The 14,993-nt window shown below is 39.6% G+C and overlaps 1 protein-coding gene across 12 annotated transcripts in view; it reads left to right on the top strand.

The window, feature by feature from the left end:
- EHBP1 (EH domain binding protein 1) overlaps positions 1-14,993 on the top strand; it is a 195,268-nt gene that overhangs the window by 69,683 nt on the left and 110,592 nt on the right. For 10 of the 12 annotated variants that reach the window (XM_085218795.1, XM_085218798.1, XM_085218805.1 and 7 more), the window contains exons 6-8: positions 4,180-4,361; positions 6,676-6,815; positions 13,281-13,403. In XM_085218795.1, the coding sequence (XP_085074921.1) occupies positions 4,180-4,361; positions 6,676-6,815; positions 13,281-13,403 (445 nt within the window). Of the gene's footprint in view, positions 1-4,179; positions 4,362-6,675; positions 6,816-12,400; positions 12,564-13,280; positions 13,404-14,993 lie in introns of those variants that run through there. The other 2 variants (XM_085218804.1, XM_085218806.1) reach the window with 2 other exon arrangements.

The following is a 14,993-nucleotide window of genomic DNA, read 5'->3' as shown; positions in this document are numbered from 1 at the left end:
TACTCTCACAAATTAAATTCTGTAGTGATCCATTTTGCTCTGTCAGTGAAGCAGTGATCTTTCCATCGAAGCAAGATGGCTCTTGCAGCACTGCTGGCAACCAACTGCTGGAGAGGCGAAACTCTGATTTCCTGCCCTGCGGTGTCACGGGGCTTCAGGGGCAATGGGTGCTGTGCCAGGGGACAGCTTTCCTTGCAAATGTGCAACATTTAATTAGGAAAGTGAAGTCCCCAAAACTCCTTTTTGTAGCTGGAAAAAAATTGTTTTGCCTAATTATTTTGTACCCAAATGCGCTGCATAATGCCCTTACTGAAAATCTACGTAACTGTGCAGGTTTTTTAGTATTCTCTTTTGTAAAACGTTATGCTGTGCATCTTTGTTTTCTGGGATACAGTTAAAACTCAGTGTTTCTTCTGACAAAATAACAATATCCAATTGGGAAACTTGTTATCCTTCCCATATAGGTTTTTTTTTTTTGGATAATGTCTGTAAAGTGTTTATGCACCACTTGATACTTTCCTGCTGGAGAGGCAGTTACCAATTAGTATCCAGATAATCAAGGAAGAGGTGTTCAAGAACCGTGGGGATTTGGGGGTCATGGTCAGTGGGCATTGTGGGGGTGGGCTGATGGTTGGACATAATAATCTTAGTGGTCTTTTCCAACCTTAATGATTCTATGACTGTGAACAGCCCAAGCTCAAGCTTCTATGGCAGTGTTAATCTTCTAACTTGCTTCCTTTGGAGGAGCTGGGCACTGTTGACCAGCAGTGCCTGTCTGTAATATGTGATCATCCTCCGTCCAAACACTTCTTTGTTTTCTAACAGGAAAACAGCTGATCTAGTCTCAGTTCCTTTGTCAGTAGTTTGAGTTATGTGTGGAAGTGCTCTGTAAGGATGGCATTGGGGCTGCTCCTTGAAAACCTGTGTGTAGCTATTGAAATGTTTGTTTGTGTGTGTGTGTGTGCTGTGGATCTGTTAGCCTCGACAGGGCTGACTGCCAAAAGATGGTTCGAAACAGCCTCAAGGAATGGCACCAGTGGGCTGCAGCTCTGCTAATATCTCAGATGACAGAGGTTTTAAAGCTTCTACATACATACGGAGTAATAGTTAGAAATTGTGAATGACTTAAGTTTGTTACTGGCAGTGCACTTCTGTACTAAAAATGGATGTGGAACTTGTATTGATTTTGTAACATTGCTTAGCTCTATGTATGTTCAGTACTTCAGGTTATTAGGAAGTCTTGATTATCTGTGTTTGTTTTTGTTTTGCTAACTTTCACAAAATGTGATGTGGCAACTCCAGCAGTCACGTGTGTAAAATACCTGGAGGTATGGCTGAGGCTTATGCGTTTTAAACTAAGAACATACAATTAAAATGAGAAAAATTGAGCAATTAAGAAAAATTTGCATTGTGATTCCTGCTTTACCTTCTACAAAACCCCATGTTCTCACATGAGACAGAAGCAACACCAAATCTGACTTACTATTGAATTGGTGTTATGTATTTAGTATCTTACCAAATGGGTTCTGTTTCAAATAGCTCATCCCAGCCAACTGCTGAAGCCATTCCTGCATACTCTACTCATAGGCATTTCTCTTGGATTGTTTTTTCTCTTCTGATTTAATTATTATTCTGCAAGATTTCTCTGCAGTTAAACGTGCGCTAAGGAAAATAGAACTTGAAAGATCAGAGGCTCTTCTGTTTTTCCAATACAATAAATTGACAAATTTGGACTCTTCTAGGCAGTTGGAACCTGAAAAATCAACTTCTTCCTTTGGCCCACAAAGAGATTATAAAACGAATTCCTTTCTCGGGAAGACTGAACTTGATTGCCAAGTATGTCTTACCCTTCACAGCACCTCCGGATATTCAGTGCCAGGAGAATCCTCCTGCCCACGGCTGGCTTCTCCCTCCAGTACTGGCACAGCACTGCCTGTGCTTATCTCCCCCCCTCACTACCAGCTCACCCAAGCAGATCTCACAGAGAGCTGCTGATCGCCATCTTCCCTGACAGAACCTCACTCCGTCCTCAGTCGGTCTCATTCCCTCTCCGGTTCTGCTTGCGTGCCTTGGCTTCCTAGTAATACCACCTTGACAAAAACAGTGGGCATCTCAGTTGTTTTATCAGTTAAGATGGTATGAAGCAACCATGCCGCTTCTTTAAAAAGAAAGAAAATACACATTTTTTTAAGGGAAAACCTAATTGCCTAATCGGGAACTAATGAGCTAATGAACAGTCTTTCCTAATATTTGAGTAACATGCTAACTATCGGTTCACTAAGAACAACTGTGATACCGTAAAACAGATTTTAAAGCCAGGTGGTAGGTAATTGTGTGTTGTTTGCAAGCCATAAGCTCTCACCAACTGATAAAACAGAGGATATAGCCCGATGTGTGATAAACATTTCCTCACCATTGGAATGTTTTCTTTTGGTCTGGCTACAGGGGAGGGCATAATTCAAGTTATCCTCTCGCTTCTGTTTGCTCCTCTTCCGTGTGGCAGAAAAGCACATGACCAAGATTGGCAAGGGGTTTTTTATCACGCCCCCTGCATAAATATTTGCACACCACATCGTATATGGCAGCTTTCTCTAAAGATGCTTAAGAAAGACCTAGAAGAAGTTAACAAATGTCCTTTCTATTTACCTTGGGCACTGTTTTCATAGCGTAGCATGAAAATTGAGACATTAACATTACAAAATGAGTTGCTCTTAAGATGCAAGCTGCTTACATGCATTTACCTAGAGAACACACCGACGAGGGATGCCACATCTCTCATTGTTTTCCAGCCAGACTCGGCAGTAAGTCTTGGTTCTGTGTAATGAGTTGTAATGTTAGTTATTCTAAAGGTACAGCACAATGACAGATTATTGTTGTTCTTATCTGTGTCATAATTGAAAGTCCCTGATCATATTTTCCATTTTAAGTATTGTCAGAACCTTGGACCTTAATCTGGCTCTCTGATTGACAGTGGCAGCTGGGGAGAGAGCCGTGGTATTGTTTGTGATAGCCAGGCTGCTCGGCGTGATTCAGCTCAGAGCATTTGCATATCCTTAAGTATTTCTTCTGAGAGGGCCTAAATCCTTCTCAAGTGTTTGATGCATTTTTGAAATTCATTCATAAGGTATCTACATGCACTAATAGTTCTGTATAATATTGCTGTGCATAATCTGACAGATAAGGCTAGTTTTTTAAACAAGGTATTCTTTGGGGATGTCATATTACATTCTGACTTATTCTACTGGGCGGAAATGTCAAGTACTTTGCAAAAGGATGCTTCAGTGTTTTGATTGAATTAGTATTCTTTATTCGGCACAAATTGTCAGCTGCAATAAAAGGTAGTTGTATTGTGGGAACGTTTTTCAAAAGAGTTAACAGCGGGGCTTTTTTGTTTTATTTTTGTTCCTGGAGCTTTATTACATATAATCATTCCTTTGCCGCTGATGCCAGTATTAGACACGACGAGAGGAAATTCTCAGATGCATTTTATATTAGTTTGTCTGAATTGTTAAACTGTGAGCAGCACCTTTATCTTGGAATACTTCTTGAAATACAGGTTAGGCTTTTATCTTTCCTTGTCTAGCTTTTTATTCTCTTTCCTTGCAAAGTTTTTATCAATATCTGTGGAACAACTGTCGTCCTTAATTTCAGAAACCTGATAGTACTTGTGCAGCACAAGCAAGAAACACCATTGCTTTGAAAAATATTCAGCCATTAGATTTGAGCACTGAACACAGAGAGCAGTTTGAAACATTGACTTAATGGCCAGTACTGGTAGATATAGAAAGATGCACATAGTTGAAACCCTCCTCTTCCATAGGAAGACACCTACTCCGGTTTGCTAAAGGAGAAACGGCAACGTATTCCCACTTTCTTAAATGGATACCTGCTGGGGATGCTCAAGCCCTTAATGACTTAGGATCTCTTATGGAAGATCACTAATCGCAATGAAAGCCCTTTTTTCATTGCATTAAGCATGTCCTCCAGGAGCCGCCTGTAGTGGCTGTGACCTAGTTTTAGAAATGAGTTTGTCTCTTAAAAGGACCATAGCAATCCTCACTGCTTGCACACTTGAGAAAGGAATGATGCAGATTTAATCAAATCATTTTTTGTTTTATGAACATGCAGGTTTTAGTGTAACATCTTTTACTTCAGTTCTGTTTCTTCGTTTGCTTTCAGGAATCTCCTTCTGGCCGCAGAAAAGCGCTCGCCACCAGCAGCATCAACATGAAGCAATACGCAAGCCCCATGCCTACACAGACAGATGTCAAGTTAAAATTCAAGCCTTTGTCCAAGAAAGTGGTATCTGCCACGTTACAGTTCTCTTTATCCTGTATTTTTCTGAGGGAAGGGAAAGCCACGTAAGTTTATGTTTTTTTTTCTTAGAAAAAACCACAACAGATATCCTGTTTCCCATTGCTTTTCATAGAGCTCTTTCCATAAAAGGCTCCGTCTGTATAGAATGACAGAATTTGAGAGCATCCTGTAGCATACCTATCATTCCTGCCATGCTTAGTTTCTTAGTCTGAGTCAAAGTCATTTCTTGCTCTGATTATCGTCTTATGCTTTTCAAAGACAAATAGCTTTTCCTTTACCATTACAGACTGTTTAAGTAACAGTATCTTAAGAATATCTGCAGGTTTGAAAACAGCAGGAGTGTACGTTTGCATGCATGTGTGTACTCATCCAACGGTACCCTTAATAGACTGTAAGCATATTTCAGAAAGAATAAAAGAAAGAGGGAGAGGAGTCAGAAATAAGATTTTGGGTTGATCACAAGAACAACCTGAGAAAAAAGTTAATGTGGGCATAGATTACCACTCCCCCACTCACCCATCTGGTTCTGTCCCATATTTCAACAGCCTATTGAGTGTGAGGCATACAGATTATCTTTTCAGGTCATTTAACATCTCCTGCAATTCCAGTCAGACTCAAGATGTCAAATGTTGGCTACTTCATGTGGCTGGAGAATGGATTGTTTGTCACCCATTCCATTTTACTCTTCCTGTCTGTCTAGTGGAGACTATAGGAATGTGAGAAAGGCAGAACAAAAAGAGGCATATTGGAAAACTGCTGTTCTAGTGGGCTTTATGTGCCTCTTTTTTCCCTCACAAAGGGCAGTGGTCTCATTATTTTGAGTGCACTTGTAGACATTGCTGCCACTGTAGTGCCCTCAAATTGCTGCATAAACAGATTTCCAAATCTTTATGTTACAGCACACATTTTGACATTAAAAGTCTATCTTTTTGTCTGCAGGCTTTGAAAGCCACAGATACACTTAACATTACTGTTTTCTTTCACTGATTAACCCTTTGGGAGCGACATTTGGAACTATCATATGAATTTTATTCATATATGGTGAATATAGATTGATATGTAAAATACAGACAATTATTTTGAAGTATGGAGCTGTGGCTTAACATGGTATTGCAGCTGGAAATGTGAAGGAAGAAGTATCTGACCTTTTAACTTCGGGCAACAACCAGCATCTATGAACTATAAAGAGGAAATAGCTGTACAAGGCTCTTAGTGCTTTTTGGGGCCAAAATTTGTAAAAACCGATCAATTTAAAATTGCACATCTCTTCTTCCTGTTGATATCGATTTGTTTCATTCTGTAGACTGCAAGTCAGTTGGAGTGTAAGTTGACAATAGGGCTTTAATATTGCCCTGAACCAGGAACCTGAAATAAAAATAAGCTGGTGTTTGTGAAAGCATTGTTTTCTAGTATGTGTAAATAGAGGATGTCTTACCAGTCAGGTATGTGAACACATGAGAAAATGTCCAGACTGATGAATATCTCCTACAAACTGCTGTAATTGTGTAAAGTGAGATTCACTTTTATTTTAGGCATTTTTAAAGAAAACATGACAACCTATTGCTGTGTATTACCAAAAAATGTATTTCTAAAACACAGAGAAAAGGTTGTAAAGTGTGAATACAAACAAGGCAGTTAAAAAGGAAGAAATAGTGTTTTAGAGACCTTTTTGTTTCTAAACTTTATACGAGCAAGTGGCATACGAGATCTGACTGAGTGCTCCAAGCTGTTTGTTTTCAGTGTGTGAAAGAGCCTGCCTATCAGCTCTCTAGGACAGGTGACTACTGATGTGACACTTTGTCCCTGTCCTTAAAGAGTTTATTTAACCCATTAGTTATCAAAACAGGAAGATGAAACCTTGAGGATTTTGCATGTATGGAAAGATCTTTGCAACTTTTTGGCAGTTTCCTCTATTAATCTTAATACCTACAATAGAAGCACTTGGTTGTCCCATGCAACTGCAGGTTCTGATGTGCTGATTGCTTTGCACTCAGAGTTCAAAAGATTGTCCCAAAGAATTTCTGATTATAACATTTTCACTTTAACCTAAAGAGACCAGGTGAGAGTTTACTAGTATTTCTGGATTGGTCTACAGTTTGAAGAATCAGTTGTTAAATTAACTCTTAATGCAAGGCAGTACTATTTTTACCCTTTAGAATTTTCTTAATAGAAAGCTTTTCCTTCAGAAATTAATATACTTGAGTGTTTTCATTTTGTTCTTAGGCTGTATTCAAGATCTGAGATCAGAGACTTCCATGAAGAAAAGAAGGCGTTCAAAGGATTTTTAATAATGCAGTAGAATCAGATGTGGTATTAACAGGCTACATTTTGATGCTTGGTTCAAAATTTGTTATTTAGGGATGAAGACATGCAAAGCCTGGCTAGTTTGATGAGTATGAAGCAAGCTGATATTGGAAATCTGGATGATTTTGAGGAAGACAATGAGGAAGATGAAGAAAACCGAGTGAATCAAGAGGAAAAGGCTGCAAAAATTACAGGTTGGTTTTGCCACGTTGATGGTAAAATAGAATTCTCCATCCTCATTGCCAGCTGTATCCCATGGATTTTATCCTTATGCTGTATTTGTATTTTGTTTTGACTCCAAAACAAGATGTAAGATAAGTTGGTTGAACAGGAACCCATAACTGAACAAAGTTTAATTTGATTTAAGTTCATTAGTGTTTGTGCACTCATGGACCCTATTTTCAGGAGAGAATACACCAGGGAGGCAGCATTTTAGGGAAAGAAAGAACCAGTGTGAACAGAGGAGCAAGAGGCAGACAGAAATGGACCAATAAGTGAAAAAACAAACAGAAAGTGAAATAAGAAAGGCAGTTTGTGAAAATTAGTTACACCATTGTTAAGCGCAGAGATTTTGCTCAGTAACATGATAATTCCAGGCACTGTAGTGCTTTTGGCTGGAGTTGTCTCATAGAAGTGAAATCAAGGGACTATTAAGGGACTTCAGTGGAATTTGGCAGTAAGGCTGTTTGAAGTGAGGTGTTATAAGCACATCTTAATTGCTTGCTGCTGAAAGTGCTCAGTGTGGTCAGGATAGCTGAACTATTCAACATAAAGTCAGGATGTGATAAATTATTGGTAGAGATCGTTATCTGGTGCTACTCCACTTGAGTTCTGTAGAAGTTCTTAGTTTAAGAGAAGAATTAGAAAAAGTAAAGGAACTTTTTGAGCCAGCCTTGATGTTTGCCAGTGATCTTTTAAAATGTCAGAATAATGAGATCCTTCTCTAAGATGGAGCCGAGCATCCCAAGGAAAGAAGTGTATTGTCAAATCTGTTCTTCAAAATCCTGACGAGCCTTGATTGGATATTTCAAAACAGTAATTGCATTGCTTTTTTGAGCTTTTGTTGCAATTGAGAGACTCTGCCTGAAGCAGTTATTACTTAGTTATATTTACAGTTGTGAAAGGATGCAAATCTGTTTTCTCGATGCTTTACATATTCAGTTAAAAGTTTTTGCCATGATCAAATCTCTACTTACGCAGTAAATATTTGTGTGGTATGTAGCAGATTGGAAAGTCAAGAATAAAATATGAGAGATAGCGTCTTCTTGGTCAAGTAGTGGTGAAATACCAGTCTGGCCACACTGAGATCACTCGGCAAAGCCTCTCACTCCTTTCCCAGCATAACCAAAATAATTGAGCTGCATGTTCAGAACAGCAAACAGAAGCACAGGCCATCCTGTAATCCCAGGGAGAAAAGCACATGAAGGAGGTGCTCCATGAAGTCTATATAAACTATTTGCAGGTGTATTTTATTAAGATATGCCTATACACTGCTCTGAGGACTACTTCAGAAAACCTATGTGCAGGGTAGTAAATGGAAAGCAGCAGTTCTTGCTCCTCAACTTAATTGTTTTTGCAGTGCTCAGCATCTTAGCAAACTCAGCAATTCCTGAACATGCAGAAAACTCATGTAGATTGGCCTATTGCGTTTGCTGGCCTTTGGCTCTACATAGTGACCATCCCTGTAGTTAAATGGGGAATAGTGGGCTGTCTGACCTAAGTTAGGATTGTTCCGAGCCTCTTTCCTCCTCGTATGCTCACTTGCTCTGTTCATCACACTGAGTGCAATGCTAAGACCGATTGAAGTTTCAGAGGCATTTCAGCTGTTCAGGAGTTGTTGTAAAGGCCAAAATGTTTTAACCAAACGTTACACTTACTCCTAGAAGGGCAGAAGCAGTGAATACTTCTGGAGTTACAGTATCTACTTGTTGCTCAGCCCCTTCTCCTGCTAGTTTCTCATGATACCATGTGGCAAGGCTGAGCGTTTTGTTGGTGGTCATGAAAGGAACGTGAGGAGGGAAAGTCAGCCTCAGACCTTTTCTTTTCATGTTGACTGGCTAACTTTTCCTGTGTGAGACAAGAAGATGGTGGACTAGATATTGAAGGAGAATGGACAAGAAGAAAGATGGAATGAATATTGAAGGAGAATGGTTTCCCAAGCAAATGGGAGAGCCTGAAACAAAGGCAGTAAACATGGTAAATAAAATAGAGAAGATCTGTTTCAACATGTGTTAAAGACAATGTAAAGGTTTCTTCTGATTTCACTGTCAGTAGGAATAACTCCTGTAACAAATAGAACCAATGGGAAAAACTGATAAAACTCGTGGAGGATAGCTCAGGAACAGGGGAGAGGGGAGAGTGCTGTCTTGGATAGAAGGACGTAGGAAAATAGGAGCAAATCTAGAAAGAAGGAAGTTAGTGAGCAAAACTGATGTGGTGACGTAGTCTCTTTAAATTCCTTTCAAAAATAATTGTGTTCACAGAATCCCATGAAGTTAATTGAGGAAGTTACATAACCCTTTTGAAAGCTTGCTGCTCCCAACATTTTCTCATCTGTTGCCTTGTTAGGGTGTTGGCAGCCAAGCAGGCTGGAATGTCTTCACTGACTCAGAGTCCCCTGCGGCAAATCACTTTGCCCTGGTGTGCCTGTTTTCCCAACTGTAAAATGGGGATACTGGCTGGAGCTCCTCTGGAGGAACGATGGGAGGATTACGGAGTTCTTTTTTGTAAGTGAGCTTTGAAAAAAGAAAGTGCAAGCAGTAAAGCAGAAGGGATTATTATCTTTACTTTTGACGCAAGGTCTCACAGAAATGTTGGATGATGCCATGACCGAAACACTGTCATTCTCAAGCAGCAGCTACAGGCGGTGCTGCCGGTCTTTGCCACAGACACTGTTCCTTTTGCAGGGTACAAAAATTAATGTTTTACTTGGGCCCAAAGTTACAATTTCAGGGATGAATAAGTGTATCTACACTAGGGGAATGAGACAGACCTTCTAAATAGGGCTCTAGATGGTGCAGGTGAGTTAGGAAATGCTGCTGCTTTTCCTTGACGTGTTGCCTAACGCTGGGTAAGTATCTGTGCCTCTGTTTCTTCAGCTATGAAATTAGTGATGCAATTCTGACCTACCTCAAAAGCACTGTGGAATTTGATGTGGTCAACACAGGAGTTACTGCCATAAAGCTAAACTTAAGATGAGGCCAAAAGATGTTTTCCATTCAAAGCTCCACTTTCTTTCAAATAAAAATCTTGCTCCATCTCAGTTTTCAACTTCCTTGACAACATTTCTTGTGTAAATTTTGCACACGTAAAAACTATATCTCCATCTAACTGTTCTAGTTTGTGTGAACATGAAAGTGATGTTTGTAGCCATGAAGTTCAAATATTAAAATACTTCAGCTTCACTAAACCTCTTAGAATTACCCTGTCCTTAATCTCAAGTTGAAGATGGGACATTCCAAGGCACTGAAGAAATGTGGCTCATAACTCACAAACCTAGGACAGTAATACATACACTGTTTCCCTTAATGTTTTAATTGCTACGCTGAAGTTAATAGGTGCGTCCTCCATCTGCCCAGGAGCAGAGTGACTCTCCCAGGTGCCACATGGACTGAGCAACATGCCCATGTGCGACCTGTTGCAGGTGCCTGAGACCCAGCTTATTTCGAGAGCAAGCTTTTGCAGGGCAGTATGCGTAACCCTTCCTTGCCATTTGAAAAGCCATACCTCTTCTGATACCTTTACTCCTTCTTTTTTTTTTCTTTTTTCTTTTTTTTTTCTGGTAGTGCCACGCTACTTTAAAAAAAGAGCAAGAGAAAAGGAGGAGAAACACCTCTAGTGATTTATACAGCATACTTGTTGAACAAGCTAATATATGCTTGTAGATAATGAGATATATAAAAAAGATAATATGAGGCATAAATCTTCAACCTACTGTTTCCATTCTCCAAAATATGACATAAACCATTTAATATTGTAATGAGAAACACTGCAGTGCATATGGGTGTTTAGGTTGGCAAATGGGACCAGGTGATTCAGACCACATCAAAGAATTCCCTCTTTTTAATGCTCAGATTTTAATTTGTTATTTTCTGACAATATAAGATTGAATCGTAATTGTTGTTTTTTTGGTGGTTTTTTTTTCTTCACATGCTGGGATAATAAATTGTACATCATGTCAGCATCTCACCCTGTTTAAAGCTGGTAATTTGTTTCTACTAGCCTTTTATAAAATTGGTTCTGTTTTATTCGAATACAGCAAAGCTTTTTGCCTTTATGTATCTTGTGTCTTAAAAACTCTCAGAAGATAGTATGATACTTTTCAGGAGTCTGAGTTGTATATATGATTTATATTGAGAAAGCCAAGCTTTTGGGGGGCAGTTCTGGTGTTATTTGAGGGCATTAGTCTTGTTTGCCAGACTTAAAAATAAGGAAGTGAGGATGGTGAAATTAACTCTGTGTAGACAGCCATAAATATAATCTCATCTAAGTAGACTGTGCTCTATAATCAGGAATGCTGGTGAGGTGTGGTGAGGAAGAATTCTGCTGTGGCTCTGTCATTGGCAGAATAGGTCTTGTCCAAAAGATACTGGCAGCATAGATCATTTACTTGGTAATTTGCAGATTGGCATATCCTTGCATAGTGGCTGGAAGATAAATTTTCAACCATGCGATTGAGATGCATTAAGGTTCTGGACTCTGCTTTTGCCTTCAGCTTCATGACGAAGGCAGGACATTCGGAGTTGGATCAGCTGGTGTTGCCCTGTGGGACAGCATGGGAAGGTCTGAGTGGTGTGGGCATCAATGTGAGCTGGTACAGTCGTCGTACTGCTCTGTTTTCTCTCACTGATGAAAAAAAATAGTGGGATGTCAATGATATTCAGTGAGCAGAATCATTTCTCCTGCACAGGTTTCTTCTGCCCATTTTTCACCTGGAAGGCCAATACAGGCTGTCTCCTCTTGACAGAAACCTGTACCTGAGGGCTTTCAGAGATGTGCTCAGCTCAGTCCCCATCACTGCAGAAGCTGTATTTGTCAGATGCTGTGGGTAGGAGCTACTCTGGGGTGGGATCAGGGTGGAATCTTTCCCCCTGCAGCAGAAGTAAGACCCAGTCGGTTTTTATTTCTTTCTTGCACGATTATGGAGGCGTCTTGATCAGAATTAAACACTGAGGTTGATAGATGTTGAAGTTACAAGTTCGTGGCAACTCACAGCTGTGCTCAGTATACAGAAGGAGAAATAGGATCTCAGGGAACACCTAGGTTCCTCGCGTGGCATTACAGGAGAAAGTGTAACTGATGGATGTGTTCAGTATGCTTTCCAATAGCACAGTAGTGACCACATCTTTTAGAACTATGGTGTGCATTGGGTTTGTCACTGGTTATAAATGATAAATAACCACTGTGTGTGTATAAATAAATTGTAATATGTGTCTATATGGATTAGTTTTCTGTGGCCTTAAGGACTTGATAGGGATGTAAATCATTCTGGCGCTCTTTTGTCTTGATTGATAGTGGTTTAAAATTCCCTTTCATTATATCTTAGTATGTCTGTTTTGAATTGATGTACATACTCATCTTCATAAAGCTAATTACTGTTGCTGACACCAGGAGTTTAGCAAGATTTGTTTATTAAATGATCACTGAAGGGTTCTACAGAGATGCTTTGCTATAGGTATAGCATTGTTAAAGCTTGTTCTACGCGTATTCTTTCAATTAATATTAAATGTCTTCTCCCTTACTTTCCCTCTCTCTTTTTCTAGTAACAGTGTCTGTTCCACTTCTGTTTCATTAAATGCCCTTGCCTTACATTTGTCTTGACTGGCTTCTATTTACAGAAATTGTAAACCAGCTGAATGCTCTGAGCAGCTTAGATGAAGATCAAGATGACTGCATAAAGCAAGCAAATATGCCTTCAGCTAAATCAGCCAGTTCCTCTGAAGGTCTATGAGCTTTCCTCCTTTCTTTCTGTTTCTGATTGTCTGTATTTACTGTGACCTATTGCCTTTTGACTCCTGCTTGTATTCAACTGTCAGTTTTATCTCTGTGCTTCCACCCAGCATGACTCTCAGTAATTTGTAGTGCATCCAACAGGTAACAACACGATAGAGAAAGAGACTATCTCCTCTGCAGCTGCACTGTCATCTGATAATGAACAAGAACAGAAAAAAATATTGGGGGAAAAAAAAAAAGAAAACAAAAAAAAACAAAGCATAAAACTTCAGTTGTGCTATCAGTAATATTTGACCTCTCTAACTTGACAAAATGTCTCCGCTCTGATTTCACACGCACGTTACTTCCAAAAATTAAAATTTCCCTCTGATAGTTACCATCTGCGTGAGCCACCAAAAAGAGATTGCTGTTTAGTTTGTTAGGTGTTCTGCAGTATATACTTAATGAAGATGATAAAAGGCTTCATTATAGTCATTTATATTTCATAATGTTCTGATCAGCAAATGGTAGTTTCATTCGTTTCACTTTTTTTTCCCCCTCCTTTGTTGTTGTACTACTGAAGTGAATTTGCTTAGTTGTTCAGTAGGTGGCATTTCTTGAGACAGTACGTAGAGGGACTGTTGATATGTGTAGGTTTTTTTAAGTTTGGAATGTGTTAGATGATCAGTTTGTATCTATACTCACACAATATTCCAACTCATTTCTAGAGCTTATCAATAAGCTTAATTTCCTGGACAAAGAGGAACAAGACCTGGCTGACTCTAGTATGAACCCTTTTGGTGATCCTGATGCAGCCGAATTAAATCCATTTGGAGATCCTGATGTAGAAGGTAATGCATTTGTTTTGCATAATTAATCACTAATTAAAAGTGTTAAAAACACTTTTTTTTTTTTTTTTTTTTTGTAGGACTACAAATGAAGAATGTTCTCATAAAATACAGTTATTGCATTAGGTACTGATGGTAGCTGAGGTAGCAATAGCAGTGATCCAGTTGTCACTGGAAAATTGGTTTGTCCTTTGAATCACATCCTTCCTTATGTGCATTTGCTTTGAGGGGATATGAGTTGAGAGCTGAACCCAGAGAGTTGCTGACCTATCAGGTGTCTTACTACTGCTCACCTCGTAGAATGCACATGTGGTATAAATGAGCAAAGCATACTGTCAAGTTGTCTCTGTTACATGTGGAACAGAATCTTCAATGCAGTCTTCACTGTATCACAGCTGTTCTTGGTTTGGGTTAGCTCTAATCTTCATTAATATAGTTTAATTGTATCTCTTTCATTCTTTTTTTGCTTTTATGGCTTCCTCAGTTAAGTCTTCTGGCATCACGCCTTGCACTGCGTGGTAGGTGTTAATCCTCTTTCCAGACCAACATGCCTATTCTTGTTTTGTTTGGGTGAGAAATAAAATCCTTGTAAGTGTTTAATTTGCGACTTCAGCCACAGGGCCAGAAAGCAGCATCTCAGCATCTTTTCTGTCTCTAGCTTCATGTCCGGATTTCCATCTGCTGTCATCAGAAAAAAAAAATAATAATAATGAAAGCTCTACTCAAATTCTCCTGTTCAGTGCTCCAAGACTTCCTTTCCCATAAAAGATACCAAGACTTTCCCATAAAAGATAACAAGAAGTATTTGCCACCTTTGACAAAACCTCACTGCGGTGGCAGTAGAAGTGAACCACACCAGGCAGGAACAGGCTAGGTGTAGCCATGGCATTTCTAATGCCAAGTCTAATGAAGATGTGTTTCAGAGCAGTAGTTTCCAGCTATGTTTACTCTTTCCCTGAACAAATGGAATGATTTCTCACGTATTTTTTCTGCCTTCTGAGTCCACAGAACCTATTAATGGACTGTGGTGTAGTCCCACATTCTGTATTTCTCAAACAGGGATATTGCACTATCCTCTGTGTTTGGCCATTGAAGTCATAAGGCCACTGTCTCAGCTCCTCCCACTCATGAGTTGTCTTGAGCTGCAGAAGTGAGTTGTTTCAGCGTTGTAGATACTAATACTATATGGATTACGTTTTGGTGTCTGGATCTTTGTCATGTTCCCAACGAGTAGCCTGCATCCGAAGCTCCAGCCTGCTTACATTCCCAAAAGACTCCCCATATGTATATGTCACAGTTTTTCAATCAGTTGTAGTCCCTTTAATGGTATTGTTGAAGGCTTTACTGCCATCATAGACAATCCTCCATTCCTCTGGATCTGCTTTGTGTGCTTGGATAGGTCTCAGGCTCTTGGGTCCCCAAAGAAGTCCCATCTGTATTGCTGTGGGCAGTGATGCTGGGTGTGTGTGTACCAGCTATTCCTCCCACACAGTCACCATCACGCAGCAATCAACGTACCATAACATGACAGTGATTTTGATAAACAGGGTGGCACTGGATTCTTCCTACTGTGTCATAGGTGTTTTTCGTTTG

The sequence above is a fragment of the Meleagris gallopavo genome, chromosome 2 (genome assembly GCF_905368555.1).
Source record: "Meleagris gallopavo chromosome 2, MGAL_WU_HG_1.1, whole genome shotgun sequence".
In the NCBI taxonomy this organism is placed as follows: Eukaryota; Metazoa; Chordata; class Aves; order Galliformes; family Phasianidae; genus Meleagris; species Meleagris gallopavo.
Note: the sequence above shows the minus strand (reverse complement) of the source record. Positions and strands in the feature narration are given on the sequence as shown.